General features: G+C 41.1%; 1 protein-coding gene across 1 annotated transcript in view; it reads left to right on the top strand.

The window, feature by feature from the left end:
- The window catches only part of LOC119744708 (spatacsin-like), a 37,181-nt gene that overhangs the window by 6,078 nt on the left and 19,013 nt on the right, over positions 1–12,090 (top strand). Inside the window, exons 6-21 of the mRNA XM_038220780.1 lie at positions 646–796; positions 1,131–1,541; positions 2,816–2,907; positions 4,547–4,732; positions 4,963–5,034; positions 5,341–5,477; positions 5,971–6,182; positions 6,284–6,521; positions 7,156–7,356; positions 7,798–7,904; positions 8,389–8,531; positions 9,441–9,605; positions 9,941–10,010; positions 10,478–10,643; positions 11,275–11,498; positions 11,809–11,917. Coding sequence (XP_038076708.1) covers positions 646–796; positions 1,131–1,541; positions 2,816–2,907; positions 4,547–4,732; positions 4,963–5,034; positions 5,341–5,477; positions 5,971–6,182; positions 6,284–6,521; positions 7,156–7,356; positions 7,798–7,904; positions 8,389–8,531; positions 9,441–9,605; positions 9,941–10,010; positions 10,478–10,643; positions 11,275–11,498; positions 11,809–11,917 — 2,684 coding nt within the window. The remainder of the gene's footprint in view (positions 1–645; positions 797–1,130; positions 1,542–2,815; positions 2,908–4,546; positions 4,733–4,962; positions 5,035–5,340; positions 5,478–5,970; positions 6,183–6,283; positions 6,522–7,155; positions 7,357–7,797; positions 7,905–8,388; positions 8,532–9,440; positions 9,606–9,940; positions 10,011–10,477; positions 10,644–11,274; positions 11,499–11,808; positions 11,918–12,090) is intronic.

The following is a 12,090-nucleotide window of genomic DNA, read 5'->3' as shown; positions in this document are numbered from 1 at the left end:
ATTGGAAGTTTTTTGTGCAGCTGCGTAACAAATTTGTTTCGCAAGTCCTACGCATGCACTGTTCATGAAATCGGCTGCAGAGTCTCTAAAAGGTCTTAGATGACAGACTTTTTAAATACAAGACTTTTTTTAACTGCTGAACAACCAATGGATCAACATTCAGTTTTACAGGTTGTGTGAATTTCCTTCAGAATACATTATTTTCGTGCATTCACACTGCTTTTCCTATGTTATCCACAATGTGCAGTGTTTTCTCTGTGTTTCAAAGGTGAGATTTGTCATGATTTTTCCTGATTTCAGGATTTTTTTGTCAGGATTTTCCCTGATTTCAAGATTTGTTAAGAATCCCTTCTGAAATCTGGAATCCCTGAGATTTATCTGTAAAGGTGTTTTTAAAACAACAAAAAAATATTCAGAACAAAATAAATGGTTATTTAAGGGATGCCTTTAATTAGGCAAATACAAACATATACTGTAGACCCTACGTTGCTTTGTGGCCATCTGCTCCCAATCTTCTGCCGATTGTTTGTGGATGTTTCATTCTCCTCCCAACCTCACCCCTAGTGTTTGAAGTTCACTTGTACGGTTGTTCCTACAATATCCAAAATTGTAAAGTCTTGTTTTTTTGATGTGATGAATTTGTAGCTGATGATTTACAGCAGTGCCAGTCTGGCTGAGACGGTGTGTCATTTGAACCACTGGGATCATTACTCCATTCCCATACATGCCCTGGAGATCGGCCTTAAGCAACGGCAGTTAGATACAGTAGCCTTCTTCCTCAAGAGCAGAGAGAATGGTAAGAGAACTGCTATTCTTCTTGTTTCAACTGCAATTTTTTGGGTCTTATTTATAATTAAGTAAATTCAACAAAGTTCAAAAGAGGCAGAAGTTGAACTCTTTTGCTCCGTGAGGCTTGTAGTGCACAGATCATTTAAATCCCATGTCAGCAATTTTCAGAAGTATACTTTTGTGCGGATGTTTCACCTTTGCAATATGCCCTTGCACAACACCGATCTGTATACTCTCAATGTTGGCTGTAAGGGAATAAACAGTGTTAATAAAACACTGAATTGAGACACTACGGGGCACCACTTCCCACCCAGTGAACATAGCATTGTTTTCCTGTGTAGTTTTCAGGTACTGTCCATCGCCCAGCTCACCAGCTCGAATGGGCAGTCCCCGCACCCCGTCCCCTCCCACGGCTGACCAGACCCAGCTCTGGCCGGCCCTGGACCTCCTGATGGCCTCCATCAGGGCCCACGCCCGTGAGCACCAGTCCCGTCAGTACGCCCTGCAGCTCTTGAACCTGACGCTGGCCTACGTCAACCGGCTGGTGCAGAATGCCAGCGAGACGGCCGCGTTGCTGCGAAGCCGGGGGGAGGATGAGCTGGGCATCATGGAGGGACTGAACCTGACAGAGGAGGTGCTGGAGGGAGCCCTCCAGAGGCTTCAGGGTTACGTCCGGGACATGTGGGTGTACCTGAAAGGATGCCCCAAGTGGATCGGCGCGAAACAGGAGAAGGAAGTCCCAGTGAATAAAGGTAATAAATAGGTGGATATTAACTAACTCTAACCCACCTCAATCCTCCAAAATCCTCTTGGCGGTTGTGGTGGATTTTGGAGGATTGAGGAGAAATGGTGTTTGAGAAACATGAGGATTTTGGATGAATGGGGATGAATGGTGTTGAAGCACATGAGGATTTTGGAGGATTGAGGATGAAAGGTGTTTGAAGAGGAGGATTTTAGAAGATTGAGGATGAATGTATTTTGAGATGCAGGACTGTCTTACGATTTTTGAAGGATTGAGGTGCTGGGTATCCTTCATTTGAACATCAAGTGCAACATGGTGGAGGATTTTGGAGGATTGAGGATGGTTCCCAGCAAAAAGGGCCTAGGGGTTAGGGCTAATTAGTGGATGTCATTCCTCCATGTAGGAACTGTACGTGTAGGTAGTGTTGCAGTCTTATTGTACTTGTTGTTCATTGTTTTATGCACGTTTTACTCAATTTTGTTTTGTTTTGTTTTGTGATGGTCGAATAAATAATAATAATAATAATAATAGTGTTGTATTTGAGTCCATTACAAGTCCTCACAAGTCCATCAAAAGACAATCACAAGTCCTCCAGACCTGTCAAGTTACAAGTTATTGAATTGAAGAGTGACAAAGGCATTCCTTTGTTATTGTTCATCCCCGTTGCCTGTGACCAGACTTGTGAATGAACTTATGATTTACTTTTGATCGAATTCAACTAAAACTTTGCTGTAAAGCTAGCTCATGAAAGCCAGTGAAAGGCACACGTGTTCATTATAATGTGGTGCTTATATAGCGCTTTATACCAAAGGTCTCAAAGCGCTTCACAATTATTACCCCTGTTCATCAGGCAATGAGACCAGTTTTTCTGCAGCAGCTTGAGATCAGTGCATTCTGGTCTCTACCTTCACGGGTACCCATTTATACTCCTGGGTGGAGAGAGGCAATTGCAGTAAAGTGTCTTGCCCAAGAACACAAGCACCATATTCCCTATCAGGGGTGGAACCCACGTACCACGGCAAATGAGTCAAATACCATAACCATTGGAACATGGCGCTTCATGCGGGGGTTATATTGTGTAAATGGCACAGTGCGTATAGTTATCGATTGAATGTGCACAAACTAGTAGCATTTCAGCGATTCCTGACCTTGGTAGCCAATAATAGAATTTGCATCGGTTTTGAAGTGAAGACTGAGTAATAAATCCAGCATAGCTTTTCATCACTGCAGTTTCAGTATTAATCAGTGAAATCTTGGTTAAACATTTGATGACTTCATTTGCAGATGAGGTTGACTCTGGGCCGAGAGATTTATTTCTACTGGAGGGACAAATAGCTGAGAAACAAATCAAGAAGTGGCGAAAAATGCAACAAGAGGTGAGCCCTTCCCAGTTCCGACTGTTATTCCTGAGTCATTCCTTAGTACTCTCAAGATTGAAACTAATTTCACTGAAAGTTTGAAAATATAAACTATTATAGAAGCAGCATCGAACAGGAAATGTCGAATGATCAACGTTGCAGTTGGTTTTAAATATTCTAGTCGTCAGAAAAAACAAATGCAAATTAATGTGCGGTAAATGTATGGTTATTGGAAAGAATGGCATCTCACTGTGCACTCATAAGCATGAGCTGTGGTACTTAGTGCCCACCTCTAAATCAGTTTTGATAGAAAATTAATGCATTTACATTCCACATGCCAGAAAACAAGAGGTATTGGAGAACTTCAATACACCTTTCTTTAGCTAACCCATATTGTCTTAAATTACCCAACTGTAATCATGTTTGTATTTATTTTTGTCCTTCATGCATTAACCCCCCCCACTATTTTCATCATTTCTTTTGGAGCATGTTGTCTTAACATTGTTTCTGACTGCACTTTGTGGTACAACAGATTGCCGCAATGGTGGTGGTTTTTTTCAGATGCTTGGTCGTTACTTGCTTACGTGATGCTTGAATCATTTGAATGCAAAGTATTTATAGCAATTACTCTTTGCAGTACATTGTCACAACCTTTCTTATCCTCGGTGATCGGTTGGGTTATGTCGTATGCATATATGTGACCGGTTCTGTCAAAATCAGACTTTTCTGGGCATAAGGTCGAAAACGATATTTTTACATATTGTTAACATATGTTATTTTCCCTTTTAATAGGTGGTTGAATTTTTGAAACCGGTCATTCCTGGGCAGAGTTATGCTATTTTGAAGTTCATTGTGTCAAAAAGTAGAAAACGGAGTGATATACCTTATCAAAATCATCAAAAATAGTATATGTAGAGTTCAAATTAGGGTTTCAAACTTTTATAATATATTTTAGACATGTTCAGGATTACAAATATGCAAAAATTAGAAAATCGATAAAAATCACCCCACAGCGTTTTTTGGCCCTATCTCAATTTCAACCTCTGCCCAGAAGCGTCTGCTTTTGACAGAACAGGTCCCATATGTGACCTGCTCCACAAAAAGGGTATCGAGTCGCGCTGTACATTATGGTGTAATGGCCCGAAGGTGAAAATGTTGTCATGTCATGAGTCACATTTTTTTACCTAAAGTTTCAGGGTTCATTCACAGAAATGTTGATTTCGATGTATAAAGTGGGGGAAAATCTACAATTTGGAGTGCATCGTGCCCAAATCTACAACAGAGCCAACTATTTCAAGGCCTGTTTTCTCAGTTGTGTAATTCGAGCTCCAAGGAAGTAATACATTGTATCTCCAGAACGGGAGGGGCTATGGAGCTCTATTATATACCGAATGAAAGCTTACGTTGTGGGCCTTTCCAACCATGTAGGTAACTCAATTTTTTTGCGACATAATACCTGTTTTTTTGTGGCAGGTCACATATTTTCACCCTTATGATAACATGAGAAAAAATGCTGTGAAGCTTTATGTCAAATTAAACAAGGGCTTCTAATAAGTGCTGTTTGGGATTTCTGTAGACTCGTTTGCAAAAGTCAACTTTTAAAATGGGAGTTTGCCTTCTTTTGCTTTACTGTTGACACCTTTCCTTCTGGTAACAGGAAGTGATCAAAGATGCCATCTTGAAACGCTGTCTGCCACTGGCGCAGGCATACCTGTGTAGTTGCCATGGAGGGTCAGGGGTCAAAGTTCAGATGTCGGATTTGATTGAGCAGGGGCTTCATCTTATGCTAAATTCTTTGCTCAATGCTGACCTCAAAACGGCGACCAAGATGCTGCAACACATGGTATGTGTCTGGAAAGCAAGACTAAATATTTCCTTAAATTGCAAACACTTCCATGGCTGTTCATTTTGAGAAAAATGCACAGATTATATGCAAAGCAAAGGCTTGCTTCGTGGCTTTCATCATTTTTTTCTTTGTTCACAAATTGTATTGGTACCTGCGAAAACCTTTCTCTATAAAACTTGCTTGTGCAGGTTTCTGAAACTTGTGCACTAATCTTGTTTTTGCCTCAGGGTTATGATGTGAATGCGCAATTGAAGAAGATGTGTCTGTACACGGCAAATCACAACCTCAGAAACTTCTTGGTGAGTTGTGCTGTCCTCCCCAGCTTGTGAAAATGCATTATAAACCTATTAAAAATCAACAGAGCATGAAAATTCATGGAAAAATGCCTGACATTTTCTTTCGGAATATACACCAACTCGTAGCGTGTTTGCATGAGAATCAGGCAGGATGTTAGCCTTGACTTGAATCTGAAGTCAACTAAAGCATAATAGTCATGCCAATTTATGTGCATTAGAATTTAAAAGTGGATAGAGTCTCAGGCTGTAGCCTTTCACAGAGTGGGGTCATGATTAATATATTAAAAAAATAATGAATATTCATTCCAGATTGACCACCTCAGCCAATCAGGGCAGTTTACACCAGAGGAGGAGGGCATGATTACCTTCATCCACCAATTGGAACACTTGTACACCTGCCAGTCATTTGAGAGGGCAAAAGCACTGGCCCTGGAAAGTGGGAAAAGGTAAGTGAAATGGAATATTCCGTAAATTCTAGAACAGATTGATAACTTCAAAGGCTCTAAGTGCAGAACTGGTATCACGACAACACCAAAGGATGCTTCAATTCCAGTGGACACTGTCAATTTTACAAATATTTAGGATTTTTTTCTGTGAACGAAAAAAGTGCAATGATGTTTGTGGTCAAGAGAGATGCTTTTCCATATGATATATAATAATAATAATACCGGAGTCTTATTTAACGCACGTATCTACCAACAATTAGGTACTCAAGGCGCTGGTAGTGCCTTGATAAACTCCCTCTTTTTGTGGGAGATAAACTCCCTCTTTCTTTCAAATGCTAGAGTTGAAAGAAGACACGTACTTATGCTGATCAACTGCATTTTGAAATATTGTGAAAATGTGATCCGTCGAACCGGTAAAATCAGAAAAGTGTGCAGCGGGCTTTGCAGGGGGAAGTTACACGTAGTGTGTCATATTGGCTTGTATTTCCCATAGAACTTGGGCTGGCATAGTCCCGCCAAAACAGTCCCTGAACTTTTGGGCCCAGAACTTCATGGAAACCAGACTGCAGCGGGGAGAGCTCGTCAACTGTGAACCGCCCAACTGTGAGAACTTCCACTATGCTCACATTGTACTGGAGTGGGTTCGAACCTGGGACCAAGAGTTGAGAGAGCGAGTCTTGCTTGACGTGCTTCTGAACTCTAAAGGTGAGGATTTAATAAAAAGAAGCCACTTGCAAGGTTTAATTTGAATAACAGCGAGTATTGTGAGTTTTACAAATCAGTGCAAATGTAAATTCCTATTCCAGATACCTCATTTCGGCCACACATCAATCCTAAATCCACCTGGCGTTACCTGACTGCCCATGCTGACAGCAAGCACCTAGTTGATTGGATCACAGCAAGCCTGCCCCGAGCAGGCAGCCGTACCACTAAGCCTGAGCATCTCAGCCCAGTCCTGGCCCAACCACTGTTTGCAGACGGGGCTGATGACTTGGAGGGGCGCCCAGGCTATGTGAGAGAAAAGATCCTGGATGAACTTGCAAGGTTTGTTAAATTCTATTAGTTGTGATTGTTTGAATTAATCAGGCCATGACACCACGCGGCAGCCAATATCAGCACATATTCAGTTCTCTACCCGCACAGGTACCCATTTATACTCCTGGATGGAGAGAGGCAATTGTAGTTAACTGTCTTACCCATGGGCACAAATACCATGTTCCTGGCAGGGTTCGAACCCACGCGCCATTGTACACGAGTCAAACACCATAGCCACTGGACCATGGCGTTCTACATGGGCTATTTTGTCTCTAGAGATACCCATGCAACAACATGAAACACATGCCAAAGCTACCAGCCTGCCCAGTGTAACAAGATCCAACTGGTCAGAAATCCCTAGGCCAAACTGCCTCAGAGTCTGTGGTTGCCAACTGCAGGAGGATAGAATTGTGGCATTATTCAATGGGAGTTCATTTGTCTCAGAATTGGCAATTTATGCACTTGTATTGGTGACTTGATGCAGCAAAGTCCCACAGACTTTTATACATGATACAATGTGTTGCATCTGGCAGGGCAGGGTTTAATGCTACTAAAGATTAAGCACACATAATTTTGTGTTGCATGAACTTCACCATTGGACTGCGCAGTGAAATTAAATATTGTCAATTTTTTTTGTCAACAGTCGAGGAATCTTCTCATCCACTGAACTCTCCAAATTTGACTTCCTCTTGACGCGACTCGGTCGTACCTTACAGCTATATGCTGACCCATCATCACTGCACGGAGATGGAGACATGAGGGAGAGATTCAACCAGTGGTTCATTGAAATGTGTCTCAAAGAGGAACTGCCCAACGTCTTGTACCTCTACTTTGACTTCTACGGGTACACTTTCGTTCTTTTCTTGTCTTTTAAGTTATCACATCAAAATCTGAACAAGGAAAGTGAGCCAGGCCTTTAAATTAGTGTTAGAAGCCTATACAAAAATATCATATTAACTACAAAATATCGCTTTGATATCAAGTTTGCAGGAAAAGACTGCTAACGTTCCCCACTATTCAAATTATTGATTGGGTTCTTGCAAACACGTGACTGATTTCTTGTGATCGAGTTGTATATTTTTACTTGTTTGTAGACTTTACAACTTGAACAACTTGAGTAGCTTGCACACAATTGTTGTGCACATATTGGGCACATGTATTGATCTGTGACTTTTGTTCAGAACTTATGTTTTCTGGGCACTATTTTCTTCCCAGCAGCACCATAAACTTTGGCCTAACTTTTGTAGACGGTTTTTACATGTAACTATTTTATTTTTGTTCTAAGGTTGTATTTGTCTGAGAATGAGGTGATATCAATGCAACCACCATTGAGTGACTGTAGCTGGCTAGAGATGCTGCTTCACTTCCGATGGGTGGGAAGACAAACCACAGGTAATTTAGATATTCTAAATTTTGGGTTGAGCGAAGAAAAGAATCGAAGGGAGATTTGAAACAGTGACCATAACAATTATCCATGCAAAATAGCCATGCAGACCTAATTTAGTCAATGTGTTTGCTTTTGGGTGTTAGTCAGAAGCCCTGTTATCCAGTTTCGCAGGTTAGAATCCCACTGAAGTCATTATTTTTTGTTCATCCAAGTGATCTTTTTCAAGTAGTTATTGAAAGAATTGTGGATTTTCGAGTTGTGTCTGTGGGTCATTGTGGATGTTTCAACAAGGAAAATATAAAGGACTAAGAATACAGGAGATAATTGATCCCCCCCCCCCACAAAACCCCCCCAAAAAGCAATCCTTTACTCTATCTTCACCTGTAAGTATTTTACAGATGATGAGTTTTGTCATCAAAAGGATCGATCCCAAAATGTTCAACAAGGATTGTCAATGTGTAATCTGCATCTTAAACCAATTCCCCCCAGATCCTTCACTGATGTTCCAAGCCAGCCTCTCCAACTCCCAACTGTTGCTAGGCAACAGCCAGCCAACCGTCTCACAGCTTGTAGCCAGTTATCCCCTAGTTGCCCTGGCAACCCTCATCTTTGCTCCAGGAACTTTCTCAGAGGTATTTCAATTTCATTTGCATTGCCACCAAGTTGTGAATACATTTTTCCTTGACCATCTTCCTAATTTACCAAATAATCTATATTTAAAGAAGGTGCCGTCCTGACCACTTTTTTCGCCTCAGTTTCCTCCCCTTCTTTTTGTAGTTCTCAATACAATATTTTTTTTACATATTTATGTACCCCTCCAAACTGCTGCCCTTCCCCCTTTCATGGCCCTGTTGCCTTCAAATCGCATACTCATATATTTCTTCAGATATTGAAATATTGAAACACTGTTTTTAAAGATGTTTGATTTTGTCAATATGTAACACATAAGTAATATTTGTAGCATAATTCTTAAAACTTTGAAGTAATTTAAGACAGTGCTTGTTATGCATTTCATGGCACAAACATGAAGTCCAAATTTTTGTTCAGTCGGTTGAGTCAGCGCCTATAAGTCCACATAGTGTGAATTGAATCTAAGTCCAATCGTACCCAATTTTCTTCAAATCTGGGCCCAGTTTCATGGCCTTGCTTATTGTAAAGGAAAAATCCCCGTGAAATGTTGCAGAAGATTCTGCATTTACGGTTGGCGTATTTCTTGTCATTTTCCTGTAAGTAAAGATGAACAATGTTTTCAGGTTTAGCACAGGATTTCTTCGCTAGCACTGCAATCACAGCAATTGATTCAATCATAATAGACTGTTCAGACGTTGGTGGTCATATTGAGCATGCATGCTTTAGCTTTAACACGACGTAAAGAATTGAACAGGACCGGTGTGTTCGCTGCCACCAACGTCTCAAAAGTCTCCCATTACAGAATACTGGGTTAGCAGGGCCATTAAATTGAGCCCGGAAGTATGTAGGCTAATACCCTCCTGTACATAGTTTACAGCGGCATGAGGTAATTTTGTGTGTTGTCTTCACAGGCTATGACGCCAGCGACTACGGTCGAGGAGAGACTGTGGAAGGTAGATGCTGAGGTGCTAGAGACAGCCCTGAAGGCTTACCCTAAGCTACAGACAGCAGTCTTCCCTCCCATTGATGTAGATGGAGTTAGTCAGCAGGACATTACCGTCTACCAGCTGCTGCAAGTAAGGGCTTTAGATCAGTGTTTTTCCTGTGCATTTTTATCTGAATTGCCAGCATGTTTTTGATTTTTGTGCCAAGCTTTCAGTTGCTTGAAGACTGATGCCTTGCAGACGTTTGGACACCGAATTTATGAAAATCAGATGTAGCATTCGCCCAAAATGCCCCAAAAAACAATTGTTGAAAGTTGTTGTATCTGATGTTCTGTTTGTCACATTTAATGATGTCACGTCATTATATGTTCTTTACCACATTGGATCTAGCTCTGATATACTTCAGAAAAGTCAAATGATTATGTTGATATTTAAAATTGATTGTTTTTGTCATTCGCCCATTGCAGGGCAACTGTCCCTACGATCCAGCCAGGCTGTTCAAATGGCAGACTACTAACCCTATGGTGAACAAACGAGGTGAGTTTAGCGATTTTGGTTGTAACCCATAAACAGCTTGTCTCCAACAATTTTGCCACAAAAAAATAGGCTTTGATTTCCACCTGCTAGGCCAAAACAGCGACAGTAGATGTGCCCAGAATCAAGTGTACGTTTCAGCCAGGGTTCAAGTCAAGTCTGGACCTGAGCTTGTTCTGGAAGTTTTGTGCTCAAGTGCACCTTCAGTCTACTAAGTAAATGTTTTGGTTTCGAGCTTGAATCCAAATCTGACAAAAACGATGGCTCCAAACCAGCGTAGTATTTGAGGGTACTTGTAATGGATCACAAGTTCAGTCACAAGTAACAGGTATAGCAGCAACGAAAGAATGTCTTTGTTACAGTTCAGTAAAATAGCTTTTTAGTCAACTTGGGGCTGGTGACTTGTAACAGACTTGTGGTTCAACACAAGTATTTCAATTTCATCACTGCCTGCTTGGTTTTTCTTTCAGATCGTACCGAGATGCCCCACTTCTCCCAGCAGTATCTCACAGGTCGTTACGCCTACTCCGAGACCTTCCGCTTCACCTACTACCTGTACCAAGGCAGACCCTCCTTTGCCTACCTAGCATTCCTGGCCAGCCAGCTACAGGGAGGAGGAACGCCAACGAAGAAAAAGTAAAGGTTTCATTAGAATCTTTCTATCTTGTTATGTCTGCGATCCTGTTGGAGTCCTATCAAGGATAGTTTGAGATGGAAAATATAGATGATGGTCATATTTTAGAATTGGCTGTACTCATTTCTGTTGAATTTCCATCGTGATATCTTTGTATTGTCTGTGGTGTCTTGTTGGTTTTGTATTCCGGAAGAAAAATATGTCAGACATAATGATGTATACATTGTTTTTATTGGTTGTATTTCTTGTAAATATTGCTGTAAGGAATTTTAAGAGTTTCGCGTGGTAGACCCTAGCAGAATTTCATTTAGAAGTTAGAATGTTTTAACCTCGGAAAGACAAAAAATTGAGCACTTAGAGAGAATTTTACAAAATGAATTTCATGGACTTGTTTTCACTTTTTTTGTTAATTTGAAATGCCATGGATTGTCAGCTTTTTATATTGATATTGCAACAAAATGTTAAAGTGGGAGAAAATTGTGGCATTTCCTACCAATTTATGTTGTCCAAGACTTTTTAGGTTTTACTAAAATGTGACTTTGGAATCATTTTGTTGGGCTGGGGAGACTGGGAGGATATGTCCTTTTTCCACCCATAGTACATTGACAGAAATGTCCATTCTTGTACCACTAGGCTCCTAGCCGCACACCTGAAGGCCTACTGCACGGCCATCAAGCATTTCTCCAATCGTACCGTCGCTGCGGCCTGTGTTGCATTCGTGGAGATGCTGGGCCAGGATAGCTTGTCAATACGTATTGACCTCCAGGCTGCCCTGACCATACTGGAGCACACGGAATCCAGAGGGGGAGGCGGGGCCAAGACCAGGAAGGACAAGGAGCAACTGGAACAAAATCTGGGTAAATGAGCAATTTGAGAAGTCTGGTATCTAGACTTTTTTCTATTACATTTGTGCATTCCAACTACAATTCCTGAGACTGATAACACTATTCCCAGCAACCTCCAGTTTTGAAATGGTTTTTTTTCTTTTGACACAATCCTTCCCATGGTAAGAAATCATTTGACCTGAATAGTTAATATCCAATCCTGCCAAACTTGCCCCAAAATGTACTTAGAAAGCCTCATCTTGCGATGGTAAGTCAAAATTTAAAGTTTTGTCTGCAGTTTGAAAATGATTTTTTCCCCTACATTTTTGTGTGTGTATCTCAGTGAAGAGGCTGCTTGCATGTCTTCAAGGCTCAAAGAGCAATGCTGAAGAAGTCCTGAGATTGTTGGAGGTTGCCATCACAAGCAAGCTCAATCTCATCAAAGTAGACTTGTAAGTGTGTACTTTTCTCTTTATCCTCTGTGTCAAAGATGAGAGAAGAAAGTGGAGATTTTCTTAACAAAATCCATTGCCTTTTTGTCTGGTTGTTGTGTTTTCGTGACGAGATTCCCTACCAGAGTCAGTGCATGAACAAACTTACTTTATTTATTCAAACGCTGTGGATT

This window comes from Patiria miniata, unplaced genomic scaffold (genome assembly GCF_015706575.1).
Source record: "Patiria miniata isolate m_02_andy unplaced genomic scaffold, ASM1570657v1 HiC_scaffold_7, whole genome shotgun sequence".
Taxonomy (NCBI): Eukaryota; Metazoa; Echinodermata; class Asteroidea; order Valvatida; family Asterinidae; genus Patiria; species Patiria miniata.
This window is presented reverse-complemented; position numbering and strand designations above follow the sequence as displayed.